The 18,663-nt window shown below is 54.8% G+C and overlaps 1 protein-coding gene across 1 annotated transcript in view; it reads left to right on the top strand.

Annotated features, from left to right (window-relative positions):
* The window catches only part of LOC133352621 (syntaxin-binding protein 5-like), a 35,025-nt gene extending 22,242 nt beyond the window's left edge, over nucleotides 1–12,783 (top strand). The window contains 14 exon segments of the mRNA XM_061568380.1: nucleotides 90–304; nucleotides 416–570; nucleotides 789–908; nucleotides 1,828–1,949; nucleotides 3,371–3,430; nucleotides 3,969–4,007; nucleotides 4,371–4,424; nucleotides 4,956–5,119; nucleotides 5,121–5,193; nucleotides 5,907–6,285; nucleotides 6,548–6,716; nucleotides 8,525–8,636; nucleotides 10,633–10,904; nucleotides 11,725–12,783. Coding sequence (XP_061424364.1) covers nucleotides 90–304; nucleotides 416–570; nucleotides 789–908; nucleotides 1,828–1,949; nucleotides 3,371–3,430; nucleotides 3,969–4,007; nucleotides 4,371–4,424; nucleotides 4,956–5,119; nucleotides 5,121–5,193; nucleotides 5,907–6,285; nucleotides 6,548–6,716; nucleotides 8,525–8,636; nucleotides 10,633–10,904; nucleotides 11,725–11,766 — 1,976 coding nt within the window. The 3' untranslated portion in view covers nucleotides 11,767–12,783.
* Nucleotides 12,784–18,663: the final 5,880 nt, after the last annotated feature.

Genomic DNA, 18,663 nt, shown 5'->3' with positions numbered 1-18,663 from the left:
AACCGCCGTTCCCCTTGATTTGTAAAACGGCGTTCCCGATGGTGCCGCTGTAGCCTTCCTTCCGCGGGTGTCGTCCGCGCCGGGAGCAGGCACGCTGGCGCTGCTGGCGGAGGTGGACGCGGGGGCCGTGTTTGAGCGAGAGGACTCGACGCGCTCCGATACCGGCGGGGGCGGCGGCGACTGTGGCCTCGCGATCCAGCACCTGTGTCTGTGCCGCCGGAGCCACGTGGTGTGCGTGGCGCTCGCCTGCGCCCACGTGCTCCTCTACGCGCTCCGCGACCGCGAGGCGCACGGCGCCATCGGCGTGAGTGCTGCTCCGCTAAACATCTACGTGCTCCCCTCCCTCCCATCGTGCTGGCGGCCCGCCCCCGCTTGCGCGTGTTGACCGCCGATCGGTCTGTGGCCACCCACGCAGGTTGTAGACGTCGGAAGGCCCGGCCGCAATGACTCCCCGGACGTGCCGGCCTCCGATCCCGCGCCGCCGCCGCAGCCGAACGGCACGCCATGCGGCCAGGCGACGTCGCGCGGCGACTCCAACGAGGGGCCGAGCTCCGAAGTCGACGGTCTCAGGTCGGCAACAAACGCCGCCGGTGGCACCAACACGGAGAGTGGGGAGCGCGTCGCTCGCGGAGACGTCACCAGTCACGGGCTTCACGCTAGGGGGAGTCCGGAGCGGTGCCGTGTGCGTGACTCTGTTGGTGTCTCTCTGTGGGTGTCTCTGTGGGTGTGTCTGTGGGTGACTCTCTGTGAGTGACTCTGTGGGTGACTCTCTGTGAGTGACTCTGCAGGCTCTGCAGGGGTGCACTGCGCCAGGCCGCTGGGTACCAGCTGGAGGCCGTGGTTCGAGTCGTTGGGGCCGGCAGCGCCGCTTCTGTGTCCAGCGTGGGACTGTGCTCCGAGCACAACCTGTGGGTGGACCACCATCACCACCACAACCACCATCACCACAACCACCATCACTACCACAACCACCATCACTACCACAACGACCATCACTACCACTACCATCACTACCACTACCATCACTACCACTACCATCACCACAACCATCACCACAACCGCCATCACCACCACCATCACCACAACCACCACCACTGCCATTACCACCATCACTATCACTACTATTACCACCACCATCACTACCATTACCACCATCACCATCACCACAACCGCCATCACCACCACCATCACCACAACCACCATCACCACTACCACCATCACCACCATCACTACCATTACCACCATCACCATCACCACAACCGCCATCACCACCACCATCACCACAACCACCATCACCACTACCACCATCACCACCATCACTACCATTACCACTATCACCACCACCATCACTACCATTACCACCATCACCACCACCATCACCACCATCACCACCACCACTGCCATTACCACCACCATCACCACCATCACTACCATTACCACCACCATCACTACCATTACCACTATCACCACCACCACCACCATCAGTATCAACAGCTTCGGCATGAATGGATCATCGTCCTCATGCATTGAGATGTATCATCTTCACAACCGCCTTGAAGATCATCAGCCTCTACGGATAGCTGACATCAGTGTGATCATCAATCTCTTATTATCACTAAATCTTCAACATCATCCTCATACATTTGAGATTCCTCATCATCATCTTTGAACCGTATCATCATTCATGAGTTGCATCATTATTAGAAGCATCATCATCATCATCGTAAATGTCACGTGTGCACTCAGGTTAGACTTGTGTGTATTCACTCACTCAATTATTGGCAGTGCAATTTTACATTAATAACCTGGGGTTGTGTGTTTTCACAGTGTGGCAATAGGCCACAACTTCGGAGTGACGGTGGTGGACTTCAAACAGAAGAGTGTGCTGGCCAGCTTCAGCATGTCTGTTGTGCTGGGAGGCACAGATGCCCCGATCAATACCAACAGAGGTAATTAGCCATCGCACGCACAGCCGCGAGTTCCAATCACAAGCAGTGCCAACTCAATACCTCATCACCATCCATCTGGAGTCGATAAATACAAAGTCAGAGTAATTTTCCGCTCATGAGCGTCGAGCTGTAGGTGCTCATCTCTCGTCTGGAGCCCTGCAGAGCCAGTGGTGGAAATTTCACCTTCCTATTGTGAGGGCGAGTCTCCGCATAGGAAAAAACTGTTGGCTTCCCCACAAAATGGTACTTATTTTATCAACCACCGGAGGGATGGTGGGCTGAGTCAACGTCCAAACCAGGAATTGAACTTTGCAACCTTCCGATTGCGAGCTGATCGCATCTGTTCCCGAACCACCTGGCCGATTTAAAATAAATTATCAGCTTATTATGCACAATCCACTGCTGGATGAAGGCCTCCCCACGCCGCGTGGGCCACGGGGATTGTTGTGCCATACTTCACCACGCTGGTCCACGTGGGGCGGAGGGGTCCCAGGCCCGGTTCAATCGCTCGCCACCGGTGAAATGAAAGCGGCAAAGTTAAAAACCTTAAAATACATTTGGAGATAACAGCACGAGAAAATGCAAATGTTCCTGTGTACTTAAATGCGGAAATACTATTACACATGCACTATGATGACCACTGAAGCATGCAAGAAGAAGCAGTGGCGACTTGCCAACCACATTTTCAACGTCAGCAGAAATATGAGCGACATGAAAATTGGTGACTTCATGTGGTGCCACTCGTGATGGTGTGCCGTGATCGTCATGTTTTAGAGCAGTGGTTCTTAACCGTTACTGCAGCCTTGCATCACTTTGATTCTAAATCGTTAAACATATATATGTTAATAAATACGTAGGGTTTGATGAAACAAAGTAGTTGTATTTACTTTACCGTTGCTTAATTTTCGTTTCGATGATTTACCTTAAAAAAAACCCGGCCATGTCTCGCACCCCTAGGAAGGGCATCTCGCACCCCCAGGGGGTGCGCACCCCCCAGGTTAAGAAGAATAAGAAGCAGACTAACCACCGTCTGAAAGGGAACATTTTTAATACCGAGAATACCGGCAATGGAATAAAACGTGTCATGCAATATTGTTAAGAAAACAAACAATCACCGATGTTAGCCGGGAATCAAACTCAGAATTCAGGGTTCATAGCACGGCACGCAACCACTGGTAGGTATAATCAGTTCTGTCCAATAGTCAGCAACTGTCCAGGTAGCAGACTGGCTACCCGCTACTGCCATGGCAATGTGGAATGTCCACCAATGGCCATTTGAGGAGGGAGACACTTTAGCATTGAATGATGATGACGATGCATGTTATGGTTGTGACAATGCTAGCCAGGGTGATGTTATTGATTCTCCTGCTGCTGCTGATGATGATGCCGATACATTAACAATGAATGACATTTCCCTACAGAGAGCTCTGTAGAGAGCACCGATGGTTCACTGGAAGAAGACCATCCAAAATCTTCTCCAGGTCTGTATCCAGAGACTCTATCGTCGTCAACATCGATGCATCGTAATCATTATCATCATCAATCATTCCATCATCACCGTGACAATGAATCATCATCATTGCATCATCGTGATTATAATCAATTAATCATCATTAATCAATCATGGCATCATCACCATGGTAATAAATGCACCATCATCATCATCATCATCGCCATCCCACCACGTGGCTGCACCATGCCAGCCAGAGCAGACCACGAGCCTTTTGCCGACCCCCCTCCGCCTTGCCGGAGTCGCGACCCGCCGCGTGACCCTCGCGACCCGCCGCGTGACCCTCCGCGTAACCCTCGCGACCCGCCGCGTGACCCTCGCGACCCGCCACGTGACCCTCGCGACCCGCCGCGTGACCCTCGCGACCCGCCGCGTGACCCTCGCGACCCGCCACGTGACCCTCGCGACCCGCCGCGTGACCCTCGCGACCCGCCGCGTGACCCTCGCGACACGCCGCGTGACCCTCGCGACCCGCCGCGTGACCCTCGCGACCCTGCGTGTCTTTCCAGTGTACTCCCCGCGGCGTCTGAGCGTGATGATGGAGAAAGGTACAACCCATTACACGCAGGGTGGGCCAAAACAATCGGGATGCGTGGGGTCATTTAATTTGTATTAACACGCATTTGAAGTGGCTCCCATTAATTCACTTTTGAAATGATTCGGACTTTTTTGGTTTCAAAGTTTACAGCTCCCCTTCTCTTGTCTGCTTAACAACTTTAGCGAGCATAACAACTATAGTGTACATAACAACTTTAGTGTACATCACAACTTTAGCGTTATCTTACATAACTTCAAATTATATACAAACGTCAGCTTACATACAAACGTTAGCGTACGTAACAACTTTAGCGTACATGAAGTGCCGCGGATCCTCTCTCCCCCCCGCCGCCCACTGTGCTGATGGTTTGCAGTCATGAAGGGGAGGAGAAAAAGTACTTCTGCAGACCAGGGTCCCCTAAAGGTACGCCCACTTCACTCCTATCGGATAACATATAACATTGCCGGTCTCCGTGACTCTGAAGCAAGCGAAGCCTCGGATTCGATTGCACAAATGCGCGAGACATGCCGCTGCTCGCGCCTTGCTCCCCTTCCGTGACATCCTCGTCTCCCCCCCCCCCCCCCCCCCCCCCCCCCGCAAGCTGTCGCAGTGATCGCCTCTCGCTCGACGTCTCTCGCACGCTTTCTCGAATCACGACTTCGGGAGCGTCGATTGTAGCTGGCGTCTGGGCCAGCGCTTGCCCAACCGCTTTCGGCTCTACACGTCGGGGGTGGGAAGGGCGACTGCCTCGTCTTATCCCGCAAAATAATAGTTTCTCTTTCCGCACACCTCACTGGAAAATTCTGCAAGACGAATAAAAAACCACCCGTGCTAAAATCGTCGCACAACAACGTTGCCACGCTTTTTATTTAGTACTTCTGAAAATCAGAATCGCGTAACGTGCGCACAGCTTCTTCACGCCCCCCCCCCCGATCCCACTTGGCGCTCGCCACAGCAGAGGGCCCCACCGCCGCCGCCGCCGCCGTGGAGGAGCGCCCGCCGCCGCCGCCGTCGGAGGCCACGGCCGACCGCGAGCCGCTGGCCGTGAGCCGCCTCTGCTTCGGCGAGTCCAACGGCGCCACCCGCCCCGGCCACGTGTGGGCGGCGACCAGCAGGGGGACAGGTCGCCAGCCTCGCGCTGAAGTCGCCGCGGGGGGATCGGCGCTCCAGCCAGCCGGCCGTCCTCGGCCTAAACCGTGAGTTCGCTGTCGTTGTTTTTGTCGTCTCGTCGGACGGCGGTTTTTTAGTTTCAAGCCCACGGTCCACCACGGCCACGCACGACGGAACGTCAACCGTCATTCGCCACTGCTCGGTGCTGCACTCGTAAGCGGCAGACCGAGTATTTGCAATAAAACATTTTTATTTATTCCATTGCCAAGCGAGTGACCGATGGCAGTCTGAAGTTCAGTATCCATTCGGTATCCACAGCCGCGTCACCCAGGCTTACCAAACCAACTGCTACGTGAAGCCCGCTCGCTGGTGAATTCTTTCACAACCTTAATTTTTTCCTCTGAATCCTAAACGTATAAAGTATATATATACAAATTACGTGAATGAATATAAAATGCTACGTACACCGTGTATCAAGCCGATGGGAACCGGCGTGGGTATATAGGATTTCCTTCCGTTTTCACACTTTTTATTTGTTATAAAAGTCACAGAAAAGTGTGACGGTTGTGAAGGGCTTTGACAACTGGTCAGCTTCACATCGCAGCAGCAGCAGCAGAAGCCGGCTTGGGCCGTCGAGGCCGATGCGCTTCCGAACGTCGTTTGAACATCGATGCTCCGCAGAGTGACTCTGCCGCAGTGAGACAGTGTGACGCAGGAGCTCCTCATCCTCGTCCTCCTCCCCCTCCTCCCCCTCCTCCCCCCCCCCCTCCTCATCCTTACCTTCCCACCGCCGCTGCAGGGAAGGTGAAGACCCTGGGTGGCCCCGTGCTGTGCCTCGCTCTCCTGGACCGTGACGCCCGGCTACTGGAGCCCGGCGGCTCGTCGTGGCAGGGTGCCGCCAAGGCCTTCACCGCGCAGCGCCGCTCCGGCTCCACCGGATCCTTCGCCGAGTTTGCCAGCGCGGCGGCGGCGGCAGAGGCTGTGGGCGCGCCGGGCGGCGCCGGGCTGGTGCTGGCATGCGCCGAGCGGCAGGCGCGCGTGTGGGGCGCCAAGGCGTCGTACAAACACTCGCTGTGTGACGGGGGCGCGCCGGTGGCGATAAGGGCCAGCGCGGTGGACGTGGATGGGGAGACGCGCCTCGCCTGCCTGCGCGTGGACGGCAACGTCGCCGTGTTCCAGTGAGTCGTGGTGGCGGCGGCGACGGTGGCGGTAGTGGAGCCTAACGGCGGCGGCGGTGACGGTAGTGATGATGTCCGTAGCGATGGCATGGATTATGATGACGTTGGTAAATCCCCCCCCTGCCCCCGGTCTCCTTGCTCTTAGTGTTTTTGCTGCCCACGATGATGGACGTGGCGGTGACGACGTGGACGGTACCGGCGATCGTCGCCACGTTGTTGGTGACGGCATGGGCCATGACCACCCCCCCCCCCCCCCCGGCAGGCTGCCGGCGCTGGCGCAGCTGCTCTGCGTGTCCCTGCTGCCCGTGCTGGGCCTGAGGGCCGCTCGCACCGCCTGCTTCGCCGACGGCGGCCACGTGCTCTACATGGACGGCCCCGGGGAGATGCGCAGGGCGGCGCTGGTGGGCGTGGAGCAAGGCGCCATTGACACGGTGCAGCGGCAGCATCACGCGGAGACACAGAGACACGCGTAGAGACACACAGACACGCGTAGAGACACACAGACACGCGTAGAGACACACAGACACGCATAGAGACAGACACAGACACGTGTGGATACAGATGGAGACGCGCATATCACGTGGAAACACATCGAGAAAGACTTCAGAGTCTTTATTTAGACTGGAGAAATATGATGAGCTATGAAGCTCTTTTTCACAGATGTCCAGTAGGGCTGGGTCTGATTTACAATACACGTTGTGCAGATGTAGATGCCACTGATTATTCACGTTCTGCAGATGTAGATGCCACTGGTTCTTCACGTTTTGCAGATGTAGATGCCACTGGTTCTTCACGTTCTGCAAATGTAGATGCCACTGGTTCTTTACGTTCTGCAGATGTAGATGCCACTGATTCTTCACGTTGTGCAGATGTAGATGCCACTGATTCTTCACGTTATGCAGATGTAGATGCCACTGGTTCTTTACGTTCTGCAGATGTAGATGCCACTGGTTCTTCACGTTCTGCAGATGTAGATGCCACTGATTATTCACGTTGTGCAAATGTAGATGCCACTGGTTCTTCACGTTTTGCAGATGTAGATGCCACTGGTTCTTCACGTTCTGCAAATGTAGATGCCACTGGTTCTTTACGTTCTGCAGATGTAGATGCCACTGGTTCTTCACGTTCTGCAGATGTAGATGCCACTGGTTCTTCACGTTCTGCAGATGTAGATGCCACCGCCGCCATCTATTGCACGGCAGTTAAACTTACGAGTCAGTCCGAACGGGCAACTGGACATACGGATAGGTTTGTTCGTATCTCTGAAAGTTTGTAAGTCGAATGTTCGTAAGTAGAGGAGTCACTGTACTCATTTTATACTGAGTTGACATAGCTGAGGCCCCAGGACCGGTTCACGAATTGGCCACTGCTCTTCACGTGAGTGTGAATCTAACTCAGGTTGCCGCATGACGCCTTACAGATGCACACACACCCACACAAAGACAGATACACACAGACGGATATATATAAATATAAATACACGCACACATATACATGTGTAATGTTCTTGTAGGGAGACGGAGTCGTCGTAGAGGCAACACGGTTTATTATACCAAACAGTTTACACTTAAACCCTAACACAAACGGGCAATGGCCCCTTTCACCCACAGCCTCCGGGCTATCGTACCCAGTCACTCTGACTCCTCTAGCCCTCCGGCTGGCTAGACCTAGGGGAGGCTGACCCACCGCTAATCCGGTGGGTCCCTGACCACTTGCCCGTCCGGACCTGGCCCTCACATGGGCATCAGACCGAGGGAACCTCAGGGTCTTAACCTTTCGACCACTGGCACCGCACTGAGCCCCGGCCCTTAGAAGGACGTCGGCGGCTTGGGGTCCAGGGTCTTCTTCTCCAGGTGGCTTTTGACTTCGGATTGAGGCGGACTGCCTCGCGCTCTCAAGGACCCGCTTTATATACTCTTTCTCCCTGAGGGGCGAGGTTCTGGGGGATCGTAGCTTCCCCCAGCCCCCTCCCCTCAGGGGGGGTTCTAACCGCCGTTGGCCCGACCGGTCCGGACCGGTTTCTACCGCTCCACACCGAGGGGCGGGGGATTCTGTGGGAGCGTAGACACTGCCCACAGCCCCCTCCCCCCGGCGGGTCCCGGCCAGGAGTACACAACTATCCCATACCGGTAAGCACCCCGGTTCTGGTGGGCATGTGTGTGTCAACATGACCACCACACATGCACAGGTACACGTGCGCCTTTTGTTGAATGGTCCTTTCATTTTTTTATCGTCTCAGGAGTACAGAGGAGACCTTTTCATTTCCGTGCCGCATCCCGAGCCCACGAATAACCAGTTCTTCAAGAAGCTCTTCAAATCCTGGGGCTTCTCACTGGACAAGAGGGAGCTCTGTAAGTGCTTTAAACATATTCGTAAATAATCATCATCATCGCTCCGGTTTAAAGTTTTCAGCGTTCACGCCATCCTCGTAGCGCGAGGCTCTGTCGTCGTGAAGGAGGGCGCCGTGGTGTTTCACAGACGCAGCCCACGGCAGTCTGCGGTGGCCTCCTCTCACGAATTGCGTCACGGGATCAACGCTCTGATAGTGGCATTGTCTTTGTACTGTTCGCATTTTGGCGTTCTCTGGTCTGACACTGGTGAGACGAGGCCATGAAGAAGGCTGTCTTCAGTGTAGACCAATCAGTTCCAAAGACAATGCACATATATAATCAAAGCATGTTTTTTGCATGTTCACTACAGGTACGTGTGGTTAATGCAGACAGGATTCCTTGAATAAGGATTCTGTTTGGTGTTTTAACATCTTGACACAACTGTTTTATTGCGAGAAAGGATCAAACATATTGTTATTTTGTAATATTCCTTGATACTGGCAATTTTTTTTTCCTATTTTGCGTCACGGGATCTTTGACGTCTTTCGCGAAGTGGACGTCGTGTCGCAGGGCCACGGTTTAGTGTGCGCCGCAGTATTGACCGGGGCGGCCGCTGAATTCGAAAGGCAGACCTCTGCAGCAAGCGGCGAGCCTTCGCGACTTGCTGGGCCGCGTCACCGCCCTGTGCTGGCTTTTCCAGTTTCCCTCCCATGGCTAAAAAGACAACACACCCACCGAGTGTCACCGGTATTGGCCGAATCTTCCCACTGCTGGAAAGTGACCTGCAAATGAACACAAATTGGGATTCCGCAGCGGCAGCAAGCAGCGGCAGCAGCAGCATGGTAGCCCCACCCTTACTCCTTCTCTCTTGGCCTTTCTTTACCCTTTTTCTTACAAGGCACCTTGAGACTGTTAGTGGAAGGCACCTTACAAGCAAATGTCTATTATTCTTACGGCGGAAACTTAGCAGGACCCTCCTGAAAATAACTCGCGAGACTCGGTTGAAGCTTTCATGGGAAAGCAAGCAATCCAATAATGATATAGGATTATAAGGATGCCCTGGTGGTCCCTAATATACATGTCGTTTTGGTGATCTGTGCCTAATGCCTGACACTCGACGCTGTGTGTAATGCTGCTCGGCAGGCTACATGGATTTTTCATGCAATTTTAAATGTTTTTTTTCATGACGGGCTTATTAAATTTGTAACTAATTATTAATTTGTTGCTTTGTCAAGATGCAAAAATCCAACCAACATCAAAGTGCCGATTCAACAAAATTCATCTCAAGGAAATATTTTGGGAGATGATCATCAATTTTACACCAAATGTGATCGAGACATTTTTAGATTAAATAAATTCAAAACAATGTTAAAATTTTAGTCGTTATCATTAAATGTTATTTTTATGAACCCATCATATGACGGACAATTACACGAGTCATAATAATAATAGTACGGTGGTCCCTCGGTTTGCGATGCCATCGATTTAACAATATTTCAAAGCAACGATCCGCCTCCCATAGGGTCCCCATTGTTTATATTCACGATACATTTGCGATTAACGATGTTTAACGATACCACGTGGCTGCCAATTTCGGCTCCTGAACCTGCCAGAGGTTCGAATTGAAGAGGAGACTCCTTCCAAAAATCTATTTTCTCCAAATCCCAACTTCTCCCCGAGCCCCTTAAGCCATCCTTATTCTTATCCTAAAGTAAGAATTACAATTGTATGCTCTATTTATTCATTATTTATCCATGTTTCTATTAACATGTTCGTATAACGTTTACTTACTAAAATTGCGTGTTTAAGTGTTATAAACTATGTTTTTAGGGATGAAAAAGGTCAACTCCCGATCGCCTTGTAACGAATGAAGCCCCTTTAAACGTGCATGTCCTCTATCCGATTGACGATCATTTCAATGAACGGCGTTGTTTTTCGCGGAACCAACAAATAGCGCTCGCCGAGGGGCCAACCGTAACGTCCGCCGCGTGTCGCTGTCTCTGGCGCGCCTCCCCAGTCGGCGACACGATACCCAGCCACCCCGCCTCGTCGCGCCCGAGCCCTGGCAGCCAGCCTCGGCGCCCTCTCTGCTCCGACGGAGGATCCCGGAATACCGCCCGGGATCTCGGGCCGGGGCCTGGGTCGCCGCCGCTCATCAGGGGCGAGACGTCGCCCTTTGAACGTCTGTGCAAGAGCATCGCGGAACGCGGGGATGTGCTGCAAGACACGGTGATCAAAACCGCGGAGATGGAGAGCAGTGCTGGAAAACTGCTGCAGCTAAGCGAGCAGGTGAGGAGGCTGTTGCTGACCAGATACACAGGTGTGCGGGGGCCTGTTTCACGGCACGAGAGTGAACTAATGATTTAGTTTCATCAAGGAGTGGGACTCCTCTCCACCTACCTGTCCAACGAGCCTTCTGCCTTGTGTCTGCTTTACCTGTGAGCTTTCCTACCTGTTCACCTGTTCATCTGCCTGCCCACCTATCCACCTGCCCGCCCACCCAGACGTCCACCCACATATCCACCCACATATCCACCCACCCACCTGTCTTTGGATCTGTCGCTCTTTGTGCGTTTGTCTGTCTGTCTACCTGCCTGTGTTTCTACCTGCCCGTTCGTGTCTCCATGTCTGCCCATCTTGTTTGTTTTCCTCTATTGCCTGTACGTCTGCCTACCACCTCCTCACCTGTACACCTGTCTTTAACAATCCCAAAAGCTCTGTCGGCTGATGGAATAAATTGCGATATTTTTCCGTGGTGAAAGAAACCCTTGTGTATTATTTTATTATTTCGTGACCCACAATGCATCACACCAACACAATGCGTTGCGTGTGGAAGGTATGTCGAATGAAAAATAAAAATAGGTTTTACCCTTCTGGAAATAAAACAGGGGTTAAGATACTTTTTGGTTTTTTCGGTAAAGTCACTTAGGTAAAAAAAAAAGAAAACCAATAAATTAAATCACGATGTTTCGGAGCAAAAAACCCCCAAAAAATAGTAAGTAATTTTTGGTTTTAATGTTCTTGCTGTATTTAGCAACAACAATAACAGTAATTGTACTGCTGTGGTAAAACACAAAACGGTTGCCTTCCTGTTGTTTTTCTCCGCCAGCTTATGAGGGAGCGCCAGGGCAGGCGATTCTCCCACAAGTGAAGAGAGCTCGGCCACGACACAACCCGCGACGTGGGGCGCTCCGCCGCCGCCGCCGCCGCTGCGGTGGCCGCGGCGGCCACGGGGAGGGAGCCGGCCCAGCAGCGGTGGCGGCGGCGGCGGGGAGGGAGCCGGCCCAGCAGCGGTGGCGGCGTGTCCAGCAGACGGGCCGCCTGTGTGTGGCCTGCAGGGCCCTCCCCCATCACCCCCTGCGTGTCGTTCCATGGACTGGCAGCGCAAGTGGTAAATCGGCTTTCGCGGCCAGGAGAGGCCACGCTGGGTTTGATTCCTCCGATTCGTGGGGCTTGTCCACGTGTCCAAGTCGAGTTCTATCCCCGCTTGTTCCGCACGGGGTTTCCGCTGGGTCAGCTCGGTCTCCTCTCGTAGCAAACACAATAGCAGCAGCAGCAACAAATGTAAGTGGTGTTTGCCAACAAACCGTGCTTCAAATGCTGAACAATGTTCCTGGAAATGACTCAACTGGGTTCAACACAGCAGCGGCAGCAGTAACCACATCATACCCCTTTTCCCTTCCTGAAAAAAAGGTCTTTCCTGGGTGAACAGGTGTCAACATAATCACAACAAAGACGGAAAACGGTGGCGAGTGTAATTCGATTGGCTTTTCCCGACTAGTAAGCGCGCGCAGATCGCTGACAACGTTCGTTGCGAATGCACTGCCCAGCCTGAATATACTGCACTGCACAGCACGCCACACAACACAGAACACGGCGATTTGTCGCTTGAGTGGCGTTGACGCCACCGCGGCGCTTGTGCCAGGCTAGGTGCACCTCGACGCAAGTGTTTTTCATTGCGTGCACGTCAACTGCACGTGTCGTGAGGCGGGCGGCCGTACAAGACGACTGTGGAGGCGGGCGCTGTCGAGCGAGCGTCCTCCGAGGGACTCGGGGCAGTCGTGGCGCTGTGGCCTCGAGTTCGTCAAACAAAAATTGTTGTTAATAAAGTGCCGAGTATTCGTGATTGCGTGCAATGTGAATGCAGGGTGTGTGGCTGCCTAATAAATCGATTGTAAAAGCTCGGCGTTACGTGTGTCTGCTTGTGCGTCAACTCAATGAGAGCCTTTCAGAAGGCTTGAATCTAAAACGTTTTATAGAAAGTGGACCCCCCTCTCCCCAGAGGTGTCGCCTTGCTGCTGCGGGTCGCACACGTTGTTGGGTTTGCGTGGGCACACTCGCACTGACGCGCTAGGTGTCACTACAGGACAATCCTCGCGCCGCTCGGGAGCTGCAATGGGCAGGGCCTGGCGACCACGGCTGGGCACCGAGCCCAGCCTTGTTCGAATCCTGGCGTCTAAGCCTCGGCTGGAAGGTGTTGTGATTACGGCGGGCACAATTGCGTTGATGACATTCCTCCACACTTAATCTCTTCGCGTGTCGACCAGCGTGCGACTCGATAGGGGCGAATGGGGGCGTGGGAAGGGGTGAGGGTTTGGGATATCCCTTGGCTCGGCTTCTTTTATCCCTGGCTCTGGAGTGGAAGACAGCAAGCAACTCCCACACGACCCCCCCCCCCCTCTCTGTGAAAGTGAGAAATCAAGCGACTAAGGCCACCATCAACGCAACGAACTTCGCGGCCCTCCAGAGGAGGAACAACGCCGGGCTCGCCAGGAGGCGGCGGTGCAGCAGGCGTGTGGAGCCCCACCTTGTGCCAACGGCATATGGGATAGAGACCGATAGAGTGTTGCTTCCTCGCATGAAAGGGGGTTCTCTCCAGCTTCTCCGGGTTTTTTTCATCCCACGTGTAAGAACTCATTAATTGGCCGGTAACACCTTAACACGTAGAGGAGCGCAAAGCTCGGGCAATTGGTGGTAACGCCGGCTCCTCGCCGCGTGGCTGCTCCTCCTCCTCTGAGTCATTGTTGCATCTCGCGTTGTGCCGGACAGGGGGACAGCGGTCACCAGGGGGGGAGGGGGGGTGCCGCCCTCGGCTGAGAACAAAACAAACATCTACAGTTGGGCATTGTAATGGTTGACACGAGGTGGAGATGTGAAGGTGTTTAGAGATGTCAAGGTGTTTAGAGATGCCGCACTATGCGTGCAGAACCTCACTGCGGGTCCCGCCCATGGAGGTTGGTGAGTGTTGGGTGTTTTAAGCGATCTCGAGTCGACTCGTTGAGTGGGAACCCATCTGCCTGTATGTCGCACCATGGATTGCACGCTCTGTCGGTTTCTTAGGGAATTAGAGGATAGCTCTGGGTGGTTGGGTGGCTGGGTCGTTGCGTGGCTGAGTGGCTGGGTGGCTGGGTGGTTGGGTGGTTGGGTGGCTGAGTGGCTGGGTGGCTGAGTGGCTGGGTGGTTGGGTGGCTGAGTGGCTGGGTGATTGGGTGGCTGAGTGGCTGGGTGGTTGGGTGGTTGGGTGATTGAGTGGATGGGTGGTTGGGTGGCTGAGTGGCTGGGTGGTTAGGTGGTTGGGTGGTTGAGTGGCTGGGTGGTTGGGTGGCTGAGTGGCTGGGTGGTTGGGTGGCTGAGTGGCTGGGTGGTTGGGTGGCTGGGTGGTTGGGTGGTTGGGTGGCTGGGTGGCTGGGTGGCTGAGTGGCTGGGTGGTTGGGTGGTTGGGTGGCTGAGTGGTTGGGTGGCTGGGTGGTTGGGTGGCTGAGTGGCTGGGTGGTTGGGTGGCTGGGTGGCTGAGTGGCTGGGTGGTTGGGTGGTTGGGTGGCTGAGTGGCTGGGTGGCTGGGTGGTTGGGTGGCTGAGTGGCTGGGTGGTTGGGTGGCTGGGTGGCTGGGTGGCTGAGTGGTTGGGTGGCTGGGTGGCTGGGTGGTTGGGTGGCTGGGTGGTTGGGTGGCTGGGTGGCTGGGTGGCTGGGTGGCTGGGTGGTTGGGTGGCTGGGTGGTTGGGTGGCTGGGTGGCTGAGTGGCTGGGTGGCTGAGTGGCTGGGTGGCTGAGTGGTTGGGTGGCTGGGTGGCTGAGTGGCTGGGTGGCTGGGTGGCTGAGTGGCTGGGTGGCTGGGTGGTTGAGTGGCTGGGTGGTTGAGTGGCTGGGTGGCTGGGTGGTTGAGTGGCTGGGTGGTTGAGTGACTGGGTGGCTGGGTGATTGGGTGGCTGAGTGGCTGGGTGGCTGAGTGGTTGGGTGGCTGAGTGGCTGAGTAGTAGCTGGGTGGCTGAGTGGTTGAGTGGCTGGGTGGTTGGGTGGCTGAGTGGTTGGGTGGCTGAGTGGTTGAGTGGCTGGGTGGTTGGGTGGCTGAGTGGCTGGGTGGTTGGGTGGCTGGGTGGCTGAATGGCTGGGTGGTTGGGTGGTTGGGTGGCTGAGTGGCTGGGTGGCTGGGTGGTTGGGTGGCTGAGTGGCTGGGTGGTTGGGTGGCTGGGTGGCTGGGTGGCTGAGTGGTTGGGTGGCTGGGTGGCTGGGTGGTTGGGTGGCTGGGTGGTTGGGTGGCTGGGTGGCTGGGTGGCTGGGTGGTTGGGTGGCTGGGTGGTTGGGTGGCTGGGTGGCTGAGTGGCTGGGTGGCTGAGTGGCTGGGTGGCTGAGTGGTTGGGTGGCTGAGTGGCTGCGTGGCTGAGTGGCTGGGTGGCTGAGTGGTTGGGTGGCTGAGTGGTTGAGTAGCTGGGTGGCTGAGTGGCTGAGTGGCTGGAGGAGGGTGAGGACTTCCCTGTCTCGGTGTGCAAGGGGGTCGTGTCACGCGAGTGCTTGTGCACATGCATGCCTCTGCGTGTACGTGTGTGTGTTCGTGAGTTCGATTCCCGCTCACGTTCTACACCAATGAAGATTATTTGAACCGATCCTGGGCCTCCCCTAAGTCGACTTGGGCTCAAATGAGTACCTGTTGCGGTTTGTAAAACCGTCGCCACTAGCGAGACAAAGGCGGCCTGGCGTAGTGGTGCTCACTTACAGCACATACCCCAAATGTCTGTTCAGGCTATACGGGGGATCTTTGTCTTTGCATAGAAACATCTATACAGTAGTTGCATCATATCTATTATATTCATGTTAAAGTGAACCTGCCCCAGCTCAAATGTGCAATGTTCGTCTACACTAGTACTTCTGAACCAGTGGTGGAAATTCCATATTCCCATGACAGGGATCATCCTCTTCATAGAAACCAACCCTCTTGATGCAGCGGCGGCTCTCCTCGGGAAACCCTGAGATCACGGGGTGCAGTTTTGTCGAGGAGAACTCCACCCCGAGTCGCACAACTTCACACCCAAGTTTCGCTCGTGCCGGATGGTGCCGTCGCTTCGCTTTACACCGACGGAGGCAATGCATCGACGCGTTCAGCCTCAATTGGAGAGCGTAAGAAACGCATCGTGAATTAGCCGATTTTTTTAAATGCAGGACCCTCCTGAAAATGATGCTTGAGAAGCATAGCCCCATGAGCACAGAGCAGACGTCTCAACATGTCGGTACCAACCAGAAGTGGAGTAACTTTACTGGTACCAATGATTTTCCGTGGCCAGTAACCTCACCCATGACCACGTGACATGCGTGGGGTTATCGGGTAACTCGCACTTATTGACAATGTTCAAGTCTTGGTACTTTAAGAGGTGCCAGTTGATGCCCAGGGAGTTTCGTGTATACATTCCTTTTTCACCAAATATGCCCAATTACCAGCGTGCAGCCGAAATAAAACATGTTATTCACTCGCCACTCTTGAAAACATTAGACTCGTTATTCTATTCTGTTCCTGCGTGTGGCAGCGAGATGTGCAGGAGCTCATTGCCAACGTGTGAGGTCGGCTGGTCACGACGAGAGGGCTGCAGGAGACACTTCGAGTGGTTTTGCGTTTTCTCCGTGGAAGGAGCCCAAACTGCAGTGGCCTTATTGGGTCGCATGGTCACAGTCGCATCACTGTGGCTTTTCTTTCTCGAATCTCTCTGGATCTCTCTGGATCTCCCTGGATCTCTCTGAGTTCACGATGTGGTCCGTAGTTTTCGGTTGCGTGGCCACGATAGCACGAACGGCGGCGTGTCTTTAATTTTCCATTCACGAATGAGATGTGCGCATGGGCCGATGACTCGTTATGTGGCACCAGGTGAATGCTCTAACGCTCAGGGGGAGCGGTGGCCGCAGCGGTTAGCGCGCTGGGCTACGGACATAGCCAACAGTCCACGGCTTCCTCCTTTCGACTATTCACAAGCGCCAAAATTCAAATTCGCCGAACAGTCCTCCAGCCTGCACGCTGACATTTCTCTCATAGTGCATGGATAACGAGTGCTGTAGGCGAAGAAGCGAAGAAGCGACATCGTTCTAGATGCACTTCGTGTGGATACGTCTCTCTCTCTCTGTCACTCGTCCATTCCTCCCTTCGCAAACATCGCTTAGTTTCAAAAAGTTTACTTTTCCAATCGCGGGTTTGCAATCGTTACGAGTTCAGCGAAGCAAATCATTGTAATCCTCTCTCTGTGTGTCTCTGCCGCGCTCTCTCTCTCTCTATCGTCCGTTCCCTTTCTCGGGTAGAAAGAGATCAGAGTGGAACTGCTCTCGATTTGTCATGTTAATGCTAATCCCTCTGAGCCATGAGGCGCCCTATGCCTAGGATCCGCCGCCGGTCCCGTTTGCATCCCAATGAGGGCTGTGTACCATAGGGCTTAGCCTGGATTGGCGCTGTGTGCGCGTGTCCACGGCCCACACGGCGGAGGCCACACGCAGCTCACCCCCCCCCCCCCCACACACTCTAATCCCTCATTCGAAGGTCCTGCTCAAGAGAAATCGGCTGATAAATCCCTAAATCGGTATGCGCACTCATAGCGCCATTGACTGTCGCCCATTCAGGACTAAAATGTCGCAACTTGTCCTGAATGGTGTGCGGGGTGGGGTGGGGGAGGTTTCCTCGCACAGATGGGGAGCACGGTGGAGAGCGAACACAATGTTGCCGGGTTCCGGAGTGAAATTTGTCCGCAGGAGTTAAGAAAAAAAAGGAATGCTAATGCCATCACGAGGTAATGGGAATGCAGTGGGAATTATTGGAGGTGCCTGGTTGGATCGGGGAAGTTCACGATGGCCGTGTCGGAGACACTGAGCCAGCATTGCTGACATTCTGGGTTCGGGCTCTGGGTCTCCCCGTGTTTGTCATTTTCTCATGATGTTCATAATGTCCGTGTCGGAGACACTGAGGGAGCACCTTTAAGATTCTGTAATGAAGCCCGGGGGGGTGGGTGCGTGTGTGTTACTATCTCAAGGGCTGTGTCACTAATACTGAGTCAGTGCCCCTAACAACATATGTTCAAGCCCATTGCCTGGGTCTCCCTCAGGCTCATATTGGCCGCGGCGTCAGACACACTGAGCTGGCATTGCTGAACTGTTGCGCTGAAATCTGAGCGTCAGCCGCCCGCTGATGCACCTGTCCGGTGCAGCGCGTTGGGCGTCTCAGCCTGGTCGCCCAATCATTGCAGGACAAACCCACCCCCCCCCCCCCCCATGATTAAATCTCGTCTTCGATTTAACATGGTCTGGCCCAGCACTGAGGCTAATCTGTTTATAAATACATTTAGAATGCCGGGTACACGGCGAGCCACCGCGCAGAGAGTATGAAGGACCGCCCGCTAGTCTTGGGTTAGAGAGGCCTATTGATGCGGCCTCTAATGGGGCGGCCCCTACTATTGACGCGGCCCCTGTTGGAGTGGTTCCTCTTGGAGCGGCGGTCCCTCTTTGTGGAAGACCATACTTCCCTGTCCTGCCGCAAGCCTGGAAAACAGCAGGACGGGTGGCAACTGACTGTGGGCAGAGCACGGGGCCTCGGGTGCGTCGCGGGGCACGCTTGGCGCGGGAGACGCGCGCGGCGACAGCGACGCCGCCGCTGCCGCCGCCGCCGCTTTGTCCGCGAGCGCGTTGAGCCGCACCGCCCCCCCCCCCCCTTGGGCGTGCGACGCAGAGCGCTCGTCACAATAGCCGCATGCCCGCCTTGAGAATCCCCTCCGTCAATGCACATCGAGCACAATCGCATGCAGCTC

This window comes from Lethenteron reissneri, chromosome 5 (assembly GCF_015708825.2).
Source record: "Lethenteron reissneri isolate LAM-NWPU_2019-01 chromosome 5, ASM1570882v1, whole genome shotgun sequence".
NCBI lineage: Eukaryota > Metazoa > Chordata > Hyperoartia > Petromyzontiformes > Petromyzontidae > Lethenteron > Lethenteron reissneri.
This window is presented reverse-complemented; position numbering and strand designations above follow the sequence as displayed.